At 36.3% G+C, this 16,867-nt stretch overlaps 1 protein-coding gene across 2 annotated transcripts in view; it reads left to right on the top strand.

Annotated features, from left to right (window-relative positions):
• ALKBH8 (alkB homolog 8, tRNA methyltransferase) overlaps positions 1–16,449 on the top strand; it is a 66,867-nt gene extending 50,418 nt beyond the window's left edge. For both annotated transcript variants that reach the window (XM_025356717.1, XM_025356716.1), the window contains exons 11-12: positions 8,089–8,238; positions 13,936–16,449. In XM_025356717.1, coding sequence (XP_025212502.1) covers positions 8,089–8,238; positions 13,936–14,493 — 708 coding nt within the window. In that variant the 3' untranslated portion in view covers positions 14,494–16,449. The remainder of the gene's footprint in view (positions 1–8,088; positions 8,239–13,935) is intronic.
• The last annotated feature ends 418 nt before the right edge of the window (positions 16,450–16,867 follow it).

The raw sequence follows: 16,867 nt of genomic DNA, 5'->3' as shown, positions 1-16,867 counted from the left end.
TTCATTGGAGGATTTCAGATTTTGGATTTTCAGATTAGGGACTCTCAGCCGGTATGTATTCTGCAGATATTCCAAAATCCAAAAAATTCTGAAATCTAAAACAGTTCTGGTCCCAAGCATTTGAAATAAGGGATATTCAACCTGTAGTATGCTCTTTTCACTGTACTTTATTGCCTCTGTTTATTTCTTTGCAGTTTAAATTGTATATCACCAGTCTAATTTTCCTACAGTTGCATATTTTCTTAATAGTTTTTTAAATGTTGTATATTTTTAAAAGTAAAAATAATAGGCCGGGCACAATGGCTTATGCCTGTAATCCCAACACTTTGGGAGGCCAAGGTGGGCAGATCGCCTGAGGTTGGGAGTTCAAGACCAGCCTGACCAACATGGAGAAACCCATCTCTACTAAAAATACAAAATTAGCCAGGAATGGTGATGCAGGCCTCTAATCCTAGCTACTCGGGAGGCTGAGGCAGGAGAATCACTTGAGCCTGGGAGGCGGAGGTTGCAGGGAGCCGAGATCCCGCCATTGCACTCCAGCCTGGGCGACAAGAGCAAGACTCCATCTCAAAAAACAAAACAAAACAAAAAATATAACCAGCAGGGTACAGTGGCTTATGCCTATAATCCCAGTGATGAGGGAGGATCACTTGAGGCCAAAAATTCAAGACCAGCCTGGGCAACATATCAAGATCACATCTCCTAAAAAACAAAAAACGTAGCCAGGCATGGTGGTGTACGCCTGTAGTCCCAGCTACCCAGGAGACTTGAGGCAGGAGTTCAAGGCTGCAGTGAACATAATCGCACACTGCACTTCAGCCTGGGTGACAGAGTGAGACGCTGAGTCTAAAAATACATACATATATAAATAACCATCATTCAGAAAATTGATAAAAAGAGGTATTTGCCTAATCCTATTGCCTTATTGTGATGAGTATCCTTCTTGTGTTTTTCCTATTAATGTTTTATATAGTAATGAATGTGCATATAATTTGATAACTCATTTGTCTTATTTCCATTCTGATATATAATCTTAAAATGTTTCTGAATTTTATAATACAGTATTTTTTCTCTATTTTATTTTTAAATTCAAGTTATTAAAAATATTTTTAAAGGACAGATGAAATTATGTGTATTTATTGTATATGATATGATGTTTTGAAGTATGTATACATTGTGGATTGACAAAATTTAGCAAATTAACATATATATTACCTCACAAAGTTACCATTTTGTGGGGAGAACATTTACCATCCATTCTCTTAGCATTTTTCAAGAATACAATACGTTGTTGTTAACTACAGTCACCATGTTGTACAGTAGATCTCCAGAATTTATTCCTCCTAACTGAAATTTTATATCTTTTGATCATCATCTCCCCAGCTTCCCACCCCTCAGCTGTCTCCCTCCCTGGTAGCTATTGTTCTACTCTAGTTCTGTGAGGTCAACATTTTTGGATTCCAAGTATGAGTGAGATCATGTAATACTTGCCTTCTGTGTCTGGCTTATTTCACTTAACCTAATGTCCTCCAGGTTTATCCATATTGTTATAAATGGCAGGATTTTCTTCTTTGTTGTAGCCAAATAGTATTCCATTGTGTATATATACCATGTTTACTGTATTCATCCATTGATGAATATTTAGATTGATTCTATATCTTGGCTATTGTATATAATGTTGCAGTAAACATGGGAGTGCAGATATCTCTTTGACCTACTGATTTCATTTCCTTTGGATATATACTTAGCAGTGGGATTGCTGGATCATATGGTAGTTGTATTTTTAATTTTTTGGTGAAGCTTCCATACTCTTTTCCCTAGTGGCTGTCCTAATTTACATTCCCACCAACAGTGTGCCAGGGTTCCCTTTTCCCCACATCCTCAACACTATTTGTTGTCCTTTGTCTCTTTGATGATGGCCAGAAACAAGTGTGAGGTAATATCTCATTGTTTTAATTTGCATTTTCATGATGGTTAGTGATATTGAGCATTGTTTCATGTACTTGGCCATTTGTATGTCTTTTTTAAAGAAATACATATTCAGGACCTTTGCTCATTTTTAAATCAGATTATTTGTTTTCTTGCAATAGAGTTGTTTGAGTTCTTTATATATTTTTGTTTTTGGTTTTGGTTTTGTTTTGTTTTGTTTTGTTTTTGAGACAAGGTCTTGCTCTGTTGCCTAGGCTGGAGTGCAGTGGTATGACTACAGCTCACAGCCTCCTTGACCTTGCGGGCTCAATTGCTCCTCCCACCTTAGCCTCTAGTAGCTGGGACTACAGGCACACACCACCACACTCAGCTAATTTTTGTATTTTTTGTAGAGACAGGGTTTTGCCATGTTGCCCAGGCTGGTCTCAAGTGATCTAGGCCTGGGCTTAAGTGATTCACCCACCTTTGTCTGGCAAAGTGTTGGGATCACAGGTGTGAGCCTCTGTGCCCAGCCTGTTGATATATTTTGGATATTAATTCCTTGTCAGATGTATAGTTTGCAAATATTTTCTCCCATTCTGTAGGTTGTCTCTTTCCTCTGATGATTGTTTCCTCAAGTTAAAGCTTTTTAGTTTGATCTAATCCGTCTATTTTTGCTTTAGTTAACTTTGTTTTTGGGGTCATATCCAAAAAATTATTGCCCAAGCCAAGATCATGGAGCTTTTCTTGTATGTTTTCTTCTAGTAGTTTCATAATTTTGGGTCTTACATATAAGCCTTTCATCCATTTTGAGTTGATTTTTGTAGATGGTGTGAGATAAGCATTTAATTTCATTCTTCTGCATGTGAATATTCAGTTTCCCTAACACCATTTATTGAAAAGACTTGGACTTTATTAATATTCTATTAGGTAGAAGTTACTGGAAATTTGGTTGTGTTCTGTTTGGAAGTATTCTAAATAGCACCATAATGAACATGTATATTGAGAGTCAATGTGACAAGAAGGAAGAACATGGATTTTGGAATGACAAATACCAGGCTTTAAATTTTTGTTTCACCATTTAACAACGTTCAACTTTGAGCAAATTACTTATTTTCTTTGAGACGAAGTTTTCTCATCTGCAGTGTGGTGAAAATAGTACCTAACTCAAAGTGTGTTATGTGGATTAAGTGCATTGCTACAAAGAATCTGCTTTAATCTATATGTGTACTCAGGAAAAGGCAGTTATTAGCCTGGTTAGTGTTTTCCCTATTTTGAATTGTTTTCTTAGGATAAATTTTTAGAAAGGTAATTATTGGGTCAAAAGTTATAAACATTATTTTCTTCCTTAAAAAATGGTTTGCCTAATTGCTCTTTTATATGGTTGAGCCAATTTGTATTTTATATGAGAGGAAGTTCTATCATACTGACATTGCCATGATATATTTTAGTTTTAAAATATTTTTGATAGTTTAATGGAAGAAAAATGGAACCTTGTTTTAGTTTGCACCTTTGCTTATCAGGTTGAATTTTTTTTTATGTTTACTTGTACTTCCACAATTACATATTTAATGTTTGTTGAGGATTTTTAAAATTATATAAAAGTATAGGCTGCGTACCATGGCTCGTACCTGTAATCCTAGCACTTTGAGAGGCCGAGGTAGGAAGACTGCCTGAGACCAGGAGTTGGAGACAAGCTTGAGCAACATGGTGAGACCTTGACTTTACAAAGAAATTTTAAAATTAGCCAGGCATGATGGCATGCACCTGTAGTCTCAGCTACTCAGGAGGCTGAGGTAGGAGGATCATTTGACTCCAGGAGGCCAAGGCTACAGTGAGCTGTGTTCGTGCCACTGTACTCCAGCCTGGATGACAGAGTGAGACCATGTCTCCAAAAAAAAAAAAAAAAAAGTATACATTTTAAGCCCAGTATATGTTTTAATGTCATTGATCTTCACCCATCACACAGAAATATGTAGCTTTACACAAGTCCTTAAATATATGTGGGTTTTTATCAAGCCATTTTCTGTCCTGTTGACATGATGCAACATTATTGGGGAGATTTTTCAAACACTTTACTATTCTTGGTTTAAAAAATTTTAAAATGGAAAAAGGGAAGAGGAGAAAAAAATAGTGACTATATGACTATAATATATGAAAGACAGGCAAAAAAAGTAAAAGATGAAAGTACTAAGCCAGGCATGAGTCAGGTCGTTGGTCAGTGGGGAATCTATATCAGACCTGGTGCTTTATTGCTAAAATTGGCCTTGCTCTTTCTTGTTGGTGAAAAGGAGTGCTGTGTACAAATAGCCGTAAGAGCCGGGCAAGGAGAGAGAAATGTTCTCTTATTTTGTTTGGCTGCTGTTCTCCATGTTTTGTCTTATCTGTAGTTCTCAGGTAATAACTTTCCTCCTCTGAATAACTACCACGCCCTATCCCTGAGAATTTTTTTTTTTTTTTAATAGGCAGGTTTGATTTCTTTCTGTTGACTTCTAGCAAGGTATGGCTATCTGTCAGAGTTGGGCATACTTGAAACTTCCAGTTCTATGAACTGAATTTAAATGTAACAAAAAAGGAGGCAAGCACCAAAATATAATGTTCAGATTATTTGAGTAGTATTGTCATCTTGATATTGTGATTGTTGGCTGATGGCATAGAATATGAATGAAAATAAATAATAAGTAATAATCCAGGCATGTATCTTACACAGGTAAAGGGAGCAATTCATTGGGATTCATGTCACTATTGTTATTAATAAGCCCTTAGTACTTTTTATCTTAAAATACATTAAAGATAAATTGCTGTACTTTTCCTCTAGCTTGATATATTTTATTTCACTTTAAAATTAAAGCAGCTCCAGGATAAAATATAGAAGCTCTTTAATACCAATTACAAATTGAGCAAACTCATTAAGTGTGACTAGCATGGCAATGTGATTTCACTCAGTAAGAATTTTTTATTTGCATTCTTTTATTGTGCATTTGTAACATAAACTCTGTAATGTAATGTTTCATTTTAAGATCTTTTTCTTCTTCTAGGGAATTAATAACATAGCATTTTAAGGAACTTTTATAAAAATACTACTTTTTTTGGTAAATTGAATGTCACTACTTAGTATCAGAGACAATATTACATTCTTCACTGCATACTCATGAAAATTTTAAAAGCCTGCCTAAAATCTGTATATACTTGGTCGTCTAAAAGCCAGATTAAAAATTTTTTTGACTTTTATTTTAGGTTCAAGGGTACATGTGCAGGTTTGTTATATAGGTAAATTGCATGTCACAGGGATTCAGTGTACAGATTATTTCATCACCCAGGTAGTAAGCATAGTACCTGATAGGTAGTTTTTTAATCCTCACCCCCCTCCCTCCTTTGACTCTTAAGTAGGCCCTGGTGTCTGTTGTTCCCTTCTTTGTGTCCATGTCCATTTAGCTCTTACTTATACCTGAAAACGTGCAGTATTTGGTTTTCTGTACCTACATCAGTTTGCTTAGGGTAATGACCTCCAGCTCCATCCATGTTGCATGCAGCAAAAGACATGATCTCATTCTTTTTTATGGTTGTATAGTATTCCATGGTGTGTAACACATTTGTTTACCCAGTCTAGGTTGATTCCATGTCATTACTATTGTGAATAGTGCTGCAGTGAACATATGAGTGCATATGTCTTTATGGTAGAACAATTTATATTCCTTTGGATATATACCCAATAATGGAATTGCTGGGTTGAATGGTAATTCTCTTTTAAGTTCTTTGAGAAATCGCCAGACTGCTTTCCACAGTGGGCGAACCTATTCCCACTAGCAGTGTATAAGAATTCTCTTTTCTCTGCAACCTCACCAGCATGTTATTTTTTGACTTTTTAAAAATAGCCATTCTGACTGGTCTGAGATGATATCTCATTGTGGTTTTGATTTACATTTCTCTAATGATTAGTGATGTTGAGCTTTTTTTTCATATGCTTGTCGGCCATGTGTATGTCTTTTGTAAAGTATCTGTTCTTGTCTTTTGCTCTGTTCTTAATGGGGCCGTTTCATTTTTGCGTGTTAATTTGTTTTCGTTCCTTATAGATTCTTCATATTAGACCTTTGTCAGATACATAGATTGCAAATATTTTCTCCCATCCTGTAGGTTGTCTGTTCAGTCTGTTGATAGTTGCTTTTGCTGTGCAGAAATTCTTTAGTTTAATTAGGTCCCATTTGTCAATTTTTGTTTTTGTGGCAGTTGTTTTGTTGTCTTTGTAATGAAATCTTTGCCAGAGCCTGTGTCCAGAATGGTATTTCCTAGGTTATCTTCCGGAGTTTTTGTAGTTTTAGGTTTTACATTTAATCAGTCTTGTGTTGATTTTTATATATAGTGTAAGGAAGGTGTACAGTTTCAATCTTCTACACATGGCTGGCCAGTTATTCTAGCATGTTTTGATATGAGCATTCATATTGTTTATTCTCAGAAGGGCTGAGGGAACCCTAGGATCAGTGCTCATTATATCAAAAAATTAAATGAGTAAATATGCACTTTAGGTGGCCACTTCTGTTTGACTAAATCTGCTTGTATAATTCTTTTCTCTATTATAGAATTTGGGTTAAGAAAAAATTTTCCAGGAATAATTATTAATCAGTGACTTAACATTTCTTGTGGCCTGGTGCAGTGGCTCATGCCTATAATCCCAGCACTTTGGGAGGCCAAGATGGGTGGTGACTTGAGCCCAGGAATCTGAGGCCAGCCTAGGCAACATGGCAAAACCCCATCTCTACAAAAAATAAAACAAATGCTAGGCATGGTGGTATGTACCTATAGCCCCAGCTACTTGGAAAGCTGAGGCAAGAGGATCACGTGGGCTTGGGAGGTGGAGGCTGCCATGGGCTGTGATTGCACCACTGCACTCGAGCTTAGGTAATAGAGTGAGACCCTGTCTCCAAAAAAGAAACCTTAAAAAAAAGTCTTAAGCCCCTCCCACTTATTCCCCAATTTATGTGGGCACATTGCAAAATGTGTATTTGTGTGTGTGTCTATATATTACATACATATATGATATTCTTAGAACTAAGCAGCAAAACTGTGTACAACAACAAAACTAGAGAGGAAGAAGATGGGAAATCCCAGCTCCTAAACACTTCTCACAGAACCAGATGCATGCATAAGGCATGCTAGGTCTTACCTGTTGAGGGAGAGAAAAGCATGTTGCTAGCTGCCCGCCATGCCATCAGTCCTATAGGATTGTTCGGGTATATGAAAAGATTTAATTAAATATCATTTTATAAATTTTGAATTCAGCACTTTATTCTTGAAAAGTTTTTGGCATTTAGCAGAAAAAGAGTAGCTTAAAAAAAAAAATTGACTGGGCGCGGTGGCTCACGCCTGTAATCCCAGCACTTTGGGAGGCTGAGGCAGGCAGATCACCTGAGGTTGGGAGTTGAGACCAACCTGACCAACATGGAGAAACCCCATCTCTACTAAAAACACAAAATTAGCCAGGCATGTTGGCTCATGCCTGTAATCCCAGATACCTGGGAGGCTGAGGTAGGAGAATCGCTTGAACCCAGGAGGTGGAGGTTGCCGTGAGCTGAGATTACGCCATTGCACTCCAGCCTGGACAACAAGAGCGAAACTCTGTCTCAAAAAAAAAAAAAAAATTAATTTTTTTTGTTTGTTTTGGGATTTTATTTTCTGATTGTAAAAGTAATCCATGTTGTAAAGTATATAGAAGCAGAAAAAAAATTGCCCATCCTTCTGCTACCTGGGTCATCACAATATAGTATATATGGTAATGAGAGATATCTGAGAACATCTTATTTGCAGCTCCCCCCAAAGGACTATGTTTGTGGGATACTTTCCAGTTTTAAATGTGTGATATTACAGAAACATCCAGATTCTGAATGATCATCAATTAGGTGTATATTTGGGCCTCCCATTTCCACCACCATCATTTTTATTCTAGTCATTTTGTTTCACTAATTGGAGTTCTGGTTGGTATCTGTTAAGGTAATAAATCCTGCCCTGTACAATTATATATTCTGATTTTGTACTGGCTGTAAGAACTGATAATATCATGGTCTCAGACCATTTCACAATGAATATGAGATCTGTCTAATGACTTTAAGGTATGGAATAAGTTCAAAGTTCTTAACTTCATGTGAAATGTAAACAAAATGTTATGGAATTCCTTCTCTGTTACAGGTTGGTTGTGATCGTAGCCAAAACCTTGTGGACATTTGTAGAGAGAGGCAATTTCAGGCTTTTGTCTGTGATGCATTGGCAGTACCAGTCCGCAGTGGGTCTTGTGATGCCTGCATCTCCATTGCTGTTATTCATCACTTTGCAACAGCAGTAAGTATGGTCTTTCTTTCTCTTAAGAACTTGTAGCTAAAGCAGCAGGAAGAGTTCATGAATTTTGCTGATTTTGGACCCTGTTTTAGCTTTTCAGTTCTTTCCATTCTCTTTTCTTGTCAGTTTGCCCTCTTTGTAAGAGCGCATGCAGAATGAAGATGGGCGACCGTTTAAGTATCTTCTACTTAAACAGAGAGCGGATGGGACTCTATGCTTTTATGGCTGCATGCTTTTGCCCCTTTCCTACCCCAAGTCTCATTCACTTCTAAATGCCTTCCTTCAAACCCAGAGTCACAGAATTTTCGCTGGAAGAGACTTTGAGATCATCAGCTCCAGTCCTCTTGAGTATTCTCTCTCCTCAGACTCTGAGTCCCTTCTCTATTTCTTTCTCAGCTCTTCTTTCTCAACCCATAGTTTTATCCCTGACATGTGAGTGTTGCTTCTTTCCCATTCTGTTTTTCTTCCTTTCCTATTCTTTTTTTTCCAGAACTCTGTCTTTTTTAGCTGGTAGTAGTATGTTGACTCTTTTAGTATGTTCTTAGTTTTAAAATAAATAATATTTAATATTTTCTTTTTTTCTTTAAAGAACAAAAGCCCACTTATTTTTCTTGGGTGTCAGCAGTCGTTCCCCTGATCTAAGCAATAGCTTTATAGCTCACATTATGGGTCACCAGCAGTTTCAGTAGACCTTATGACCTTAACTGAGTTCAAAACAAATCAAAACAAATCAGAAAACTGTCTGTGTCAGTAGTCTCTTTACTTTTAATAGTAACCAAGAGATTCTGCTGGGCTGCAGCAAACAATATTAGGTTCTTTACAGCAAAAGCCACTAGGCTTCAGTACACTTAGAGGCATTATTGCAAATAGAGAAAGGCTTGAAAGGAGGAGCTATACCAGTAAATTTAAAAATCCACTTCATTTGGAAGAAATGTTTGGCACACGTTGGTGGCTTCAGCTACAACTCAGTTGTTGTATTATAACTTATTACTATGACTTATTTTCGAGTTATAAAAGACAATAATGTACACAAATATATCTATATCCATTTTTTGCAATTGCAGATATATGTTGGATACCCTCCCCTGTATGAAGTTCTATATAAACGTTTTAGAAATCTGTCATGTACAACTTTCTCTCCATATCTATTGTCATTTATTTAAAAAATAATTTATTGACCACATGGAAAGGAGTGAAGTTGGATCCTTACGTTACACCATATGCAAAAAAAACCTCAAAGTGGATCAAAGACTTATATAGAAGAACTAAAACTATAAAATTCTAAGAAGAAAATAGGAGAAAAGCTTCATGACATTGTATTTGGCAGTGATTTCTTGGATATGATAACTAAAAGCACAGGCACCAAAACAAAAAATAGATAAATTGGACTTCATCAGAATTAAAAACTTGTACATCAGACAACACTATCTGCAGAGTGAAAAGGCAGTCCACAAAATGGGAGAATATATTTGCAACTTGGTATATCTGATAAGGAATTAATATCCACAATATATAAAGAGCAACAAAAATACAACAATAACAAAACAATTAAAAAACAGACCAAGGACTTAAATAGACATTTTTCCAAAGAAGATATACAAATGGCCAACGAGCACATGAAAAGATACTCAGCATCACTAATCATTAGGGAATGCAAATCAAAGCCATAATGAGATACCACTTCACACACATTAGGATGGCTATTATCGGAAGCATAGAAAATAACAAGTGTTGGCAAGGATGTGGAGAAATTGGAACTCTTGTGCATTGCTGGTGGGAATGTAAAATGGATCAGCCACTGTGGAAAACAGTACACTGGTTCCTCAAAAAATTGAACATAGAATTACCATATGATTCAGCAATTCCACTTCTAGGTATATACCCAAAAGAATTGAAAGCAGAGACCTGAACAGATGTTTAGACACATATGTTCATAGCAGCATTATTCACAACAACAAAAAGGTGGAAACAACTCACATGTTTGTTGATGGATGAATAGATAAGCAAATTATGGTATATACCTATAAGGGAATATTATCAAGCCTTAGGAAGGAAATTCTGACACATGCTACAACATGGATGAACCTTGAGGATATTATGCTAAGTGAAATAAACCAGACACAAAAGGACAAATATTATATCATTCTACTTATAAGAACTACTTAGAATAGTTAAATTCATAGACAAAAAGTGGAATAGTTTTTACCAGAGGCTGTGGGAGGGAGGCATAGGAGTTGTTATGATTTAATTGATACAGAGAGTCAGTTTGGGATGATGAAAAAATTCTGGAGAGGGATAATAGTGATGGTTGCACAACCATTAAGTATGAATGTACTTAATGTCACTGAGTTGTACACTTAAAAATGGTTAAAATAGCAAATTTTGTTACATATATTTATCACAGTAAAAATAAGTCATTGAGGCTGGTTGTGGTGGCTTAATGCCTGTAATCGCAGCACCTTGGAAGGCCAAAGTGAGTGGATCACTTGAAGTCAGGAGTTTGAGACCAGCCTGGCCAACAATGCAAAACCCCGTCTCTACTAAAAACAGAAAAGTTATCTGGGTGTGGTGGCGCACGCCTGTAATCCCATCTACTCAGGAGACTGAGACACGAGAATCACTTGAACCCAGAGGTTGCAGTGAGCCGAGATCATGCCACTGCCCTCCAGCCTGGGTGACACAGAGAGACTCTATCTGAAAAAAAAAAAAAAAAAGTCATTGAAAATCAGTTACACACTGCTATTAAGCAAATAGCTGGGCACAAGATGGAGAAGACTCAGTCCCTGCTTCGTAGAACTCATGGTTTAGTGGAGGAGGCGGCATTTATTTATTTATTTATAATTTGTTGGATTTGTGTGTTGTTGGCTGAATGCCATAGTTATGAGTGGGACTTAGAGAGTCATAGAAAAGTCTAACACGTGGGAGTACCTTGATGGGGTAAATGGCCTGATAGAGATCATTTTTATGGCACTGTGAAAGATGATATAGGATAGAAGATAAGATTTTATATGGAAAATCTCATCCAAGTATCTGGAGACAACGAGGTAAGGGAATTAAAAGAGTCTACTGACCTGTGTCACATCCCTTCACTACTACAGTGTTCTTTTCAACTGATCCCAGGTTATCTCTATTTTAATCCAGTTTACACTCTGGTGCCAGTCTCTTCTTCCCTGACGCCACTGCTTCTACTATTTGACATTCTTTTTACTTTCGTGACCTTGAACAAACATTTTTAGTGATTTCTGAATACTTAGGTTGCTCAACTGTAAAATAATGATGACAATAGCCTATCTCACAGGCCTGTCAGGATGAATGAGACAATAAATAAAGTACTTATTATAGTGTCTTATACATAGTAAGAGCTCAGAAAAGATTAATTATTATTTTAACAATCATTTTTTTCAACCATTTTTATAAAATGGTCTCGTCTTATTTTTTAGCTTAATTTCCCGATATTTCCCAGCTCCTTAAACCCAACTTGGAAAAATCCTCACAAAGTTTCCTCCTATTAATTCACTTCTCTGTGTATCAGTCATGCTGAAGATGCTTTCTCCTATTTTAACATATAGCCTGAGATTAGTTCCTGGGCTTTTTGGCCATTTTGAATGGGCTACTTGGGCGTACAAAACAATGTATGTTACTTTGACAATTGAGGAAGGCATTATCTGAGGCTAAGAGAGCTGTGGAACTGGAAATACTAATTTCTGTTTATCAAATATTGTGTGTATCTTAGTTCTCTTTCATTGCCAGCCTTATTTCCATAATGTAGTTTATTATTACATTTTTTCCTCTTTTGTTAGCTTGCTGTTTACATATTATTTTATTGTTTTTTAAATGGTTACCCTAGACATGACAACATATATCTCTGACATTATAATCTACCTTAAATTGGCATGATTACCCCTTCCTGACAATGTAAGACTTCATTAATAACATTTAACCCCTCTGCCTTTTATTGTATTATTATTATATGTTATTATTTGTTTTAAGCTCTCAACCTTCATTTATATTTCTTCACGTTATTTACCCTTTCTGGTATTCTTCCTTTTTTCCTGCATCTTCAGAGTTTCAGAGGAAGTAGGTTTCTTTTGCTCGGAGAGTTCTCTGTCCTATTTTCTTTAGTGTAAGTATACTGGTGACACATTCTCTCAGCTTGTGTGTATCTGAAATCTCTTTATGTTGCCTTCATCGTACAAATGATATTTTTATTAGGTATTGAATTCTTGATTGACATTGTTTTCTGTATTTTCCCTTCTTTTTCATCTCTGTGCTTCAATCTGGGTAATTTATGCTGACCTGAACTATAGTTTAATACTTATCTTTGTAAATGTATCTAATTTGCTAAAAATTTAAATTCATCTTGTTTTCTAGAATTTCCAATTTCTTAATATATTTTATCATGACTGGAATTCTTGATCTTTTCCTCTGGTGTTTTGAACACACTAACCATAGTTATTAAAAAGGCTTTGTCTGGGGATTTATTTCTGTGATATGATATTTCTTTTTTTCTCTCTGTTTTTCGGTCCTTTGATCATCAGTATTTTTAGCATACTTCATGATTTTTCATTGTTTGCTAGGCATTTTATGTTAAAAGATTTGGGAACTTTTTCTCTGAAGGAGGTTAAATTTTTCTAAGGACAAGCAGATAAAGTATAAGCAGATCACTTTCATTCTGCAGAGAACTGGTTTTATGCTTTTATTGGGGATGATTTGTATCTATTTTGTTTTTGTTCCTACTTCTGTAATGTAGCCCTTCTGGGTCTCAAGTGAAAGCCTGGAATGTACTCCAAGGCTATTACACCATGGCAGATCTTAAATTCCAATGTCTATCTCTCTACCATTGGCTGCTAACATTTCTGTTTAGCATTTTAACTTCCCAGCTGCTAATCTGCTAAGTTTCTTGGAATTTCACCCTATCTACATGCAGCTTAGAAACTGGCAAATGCTTCAAAGGGTGTTTGTGTATAGATTTTTGAAATAATTTTCCTGCAGTTTCTCCTTTATCCATGACTCTGTCCCTCAGCTGCTTTGACCTCCCTATACTCAGAGCCCTACCTGTTCAGGCCACTAAGACTTCTGCATTCTGCTCATATTCTGTTATCCCACATTATGAATTAGCAGATAATTTCAGGGAAAAGCTGGAGTGAATCTAGAGCTCACCTTGGCTTAACTTCCCTTCGCTCAGGGATTATAGCCCTTCAAAGGCCTGCCTGCAGTGTTACTCTCCAGTGCCTTAAGCAGCTGTTTTATGTATTTCACCCAGCCTTTCTGGTTGTTTTCAGTGGGAGAATTAATACCAACAACTTCATCAAGGCTCTAAGTAGAAGTCTCCACAGTATAGTTGACACAATTCCTTTGTAAAAGCATTATATAAACATCGAAGTGCTTCATATTACCGCTTATGGCCCTGTAAGAAGTCATCAGTTGTTTCATGTATCCCAGCCAGACGGTTAAGGAAAATGTCACAGGGAAGATTAACAGAAATAAACTTTGCTTTTCTCTACTTCCTCCTTCCTGAACACTTTTTTCTTAATCGCAGAACAGAATGCCCTTTCCTCTTTTCTCTTTTTTGTTTTATATAAGACATTTCGTTAGATTTTCTTATTAGTCATCCTAATTGAAAACAGTCCTATGGTCAGTTTTATTTTCTAATTTCCTATCTCTTCCAGGTTGCTCATGTGTTTTGGTTTTTTTCATTAGGAACGTAGAGTGGCAGCTCTACAAGAAATTGTTCGACTCCTGAGGCCAGGTGGGAAGGCACTCATTTATGTCTGGGCAGTGGAACAAGAATATAATAAGCAGAAGTCCAAGTATCTTAAAGGAAATAGAAATAGCCAAGGAAAGAAAGAGGAGATGAACAGCGATACCTCAGTGCAGAGGTCACTTGTGGAGCAAATGCCTGACATGAGCAGTCGAGACTCAGCATCTTCTGTCCCCCGCATTAATGACTCTCAGGAAGGAGGATGTAATTCAAGGCAAGTTTCTAATTCCAAGCTGCCTATTCATGTTAACAGGACTTCTTTTTATTCTCAAGATGTGCTGGTTCCCTGGCACCTTAAGGGAAATCCTGATAAAGGCAAACCTGTTGAGTCATTTGGTCCCATAGGATCCCAGGACCCAAGTCCTGTGTTTCATCGTTACTACCATGTGTTCCGTGAGGGAGAATTGGAAGCTCTCTGCCGGACTGTGAGTGATGTCAGAATTCTGCAAAGCTACTACGATCAGGGAAACTGGTGTGTGATTCTTCAAAAGGCCTGATGATTTACCTGAACACATCATATAGAAAGAAGAAATGCTCACTTAAAAAAAAAAAGAGAGAGACTAAATTAATTACCCTTTTAATTAAAGAGAAAACTTGTGGGAAAGTACCAAAGGAAAGCTGAGAAAAATTCGGAAGTAGGGATTCATTAGGAGACATTCAAATGGCTATTGTTGGCTGACATCACAGATGTGGTGTTGGCTCCTCCTGCTTCCCTACGAGAGGTGGTTTCTCAAAGTGATTGAAGTAGTTTGTGCAGTGTTTGTAATTCTTGGGTAAGAGTCCAGGATTTTGAAGATAACAATATTTTAGTAAAGTGCTACTAAATGTACTAAATCATGTAGGATTTTAGGGAGGTAATTATATGTTAATACAGAAAATATTCCTGGTCAATAGAAAACTGTCTGAAGTTTTACCTATGGTTTTTAGCTCTGTAAAATCATAGACAATAACCATTCTGTTTCCATGCCTGACTAGCCCAGGGCTGGACATATAGCAGGTGTCCAATAACATTTAGTCAATCAGATAATACCCAGAACTTAGCAGGAGTTTCATTTAAAAACTTCTTTTTGAACCCGACCATATACCAGTTACTATTTTAAGTGCTGGTAATGAAGCAGTGAATAAGAAAGAGCAAAGCTCTTACTCTTATGTCGCTTACATTCTAGAAGGGGAGACAGACAACAGGCAAATAAATAAATAGTTACTATGTGCCAGATAGTGATAAATGCCATGAAAAACATGAAATGAGAGAGGATTTACCTTGGAGCAAAAGATTACTTTTAAATGTCTGGAATAACTACCAATCCTGACTAATTTATTATCAAGAGTTAATTAGCATTCCAAATTCATTGATTAGGGTGCTAAAAACAACCCAAATGTGCTCCTTTAACTCCTTTGTTTAAATAACAAAAGTTAGAAGGTGGTCACTCAGACCTAACTATGCCCTTAGAGTCAAAGCTGTGGTGTCCTTATTGGTTATTTCTAGTTGATTCATAATTTGTCCCAGTCCTGGTTCAATCAGGGGTTATTTTTTAAAATCTGTACAATATTGCATAATAGTAACCCAGTTAACTTACCACTTAGGTCAGGTTTCCAGGAGGAACAAAGGTAGAAAGTCAACTATAGGTCAAATTATCACATAGAAGGAAAAGCCTTTTTTTAAAAGAAAAAATTTTTTGAAAACTTTACTCCCAGTATGCATTACTTTTGTAGTAGTAATGCTTAAGACTGTTTTAAAGAAAAATTGCTTTCTGTGGATTATAGCTGCCTATATAATTAATATATCTTGTTTTTAATGCTAGTGATACTTAATCTTGAAGCATCAAGTTTTCAGAAACCCGTAGTGATTGATAATGGGTCTTAGACGAGAGAATGATTATCTTTGTCATGGAATTTCAGTACAACATCCAGATGTACTGGTCCCTCTGGGATGAATTTATAAGGCTCATGATATAGGAAAAGGAATATAGGGCTAAAACCAGTTTTATTTCTGATATAAATTCTGGTACTTTGCACCAAAATTTGAAGTCAAGTCATGCCAATAAATTTTAAGATCCAAATAAAATAGATGATTTTCTCTGAAGATGAAAAATACCAAAATTGACTCAAGAAGAGAGGGAAAATGGAAGATGTTGAAAAATAGCATAGGAATTCAGAACTTGGCTCTAGAATCAGGTTTCCTGAAAGTTGAATTCTAGTTCTGTCATTTAGTAGCTGTGGGATTTTGGGCAAATTTCTTAACTTTTCTGTGCTTCAGTTTTCTTAGCTGTAAAATTGGAAGAGTTGTTATGAAGATTCACTGAAAGTATACTTGTATAGATCATAGAAGAGTATAAGAATATAGTATGCATTTGAGAAATATTCATGATTATTACTCCCAGAGGAGTTTTAGGTATTGAGTGATGCCAAATCTAATTTGTTAATTGTATAATAAAAATCTATATTCTTACTGACTTTTTTGGTCTGCTCATTCTTATAAGTTGAGACAGATGTTTTAAAATCTGCCACTATGATGATGGATTTCTCTGTTTTTCTCTATAGGGTTGTTAGTAGCAATAGTACAAATCTGGAAAAAGTCCAAATGTCCATCAACAGTAGAGTGAGTAAATTATAGTCAGTTCATACAGTACATTACTACACAAGCAATTAAAGTGAATATACTTACAAGCTGTAATATAAATGAATTTCAGAAACAATGCTGAGTAAAAGAAGCCATATACAAAATAATACCATATGATTTCTGCAGAGTTTAGGAGTCCTCAAGACCACCCTTCTAACACCAACTACAAAGTTCAGGGTCCCTGAAAGAACACCCACACTTCTGATGCCAGCTGCAAGTTTGGGGTTCCTAAGACAACCCTCAGGTTTGAT

Source organism: Theropithecus gelada, chromosome 14, assembly GCF_003255815.1.
Source record: "Theropithecus gelada isolate Dixy chromosome 14, Tgel_1.0, whole genome shotgun sequence".
Classification (NCBI taxonomy): domain Eukaryota; kingdom Metazoa; phylum Chordata; class Mammalia; order Primates; family Cercopithecidae; genus Theropithecus; species Theropithecus gelada.
The sequence above is the reverse complement of the archived record's forward strand: the minus strand, read 5'-3'. Positions and strand labels throughout refer to the sequence as shown.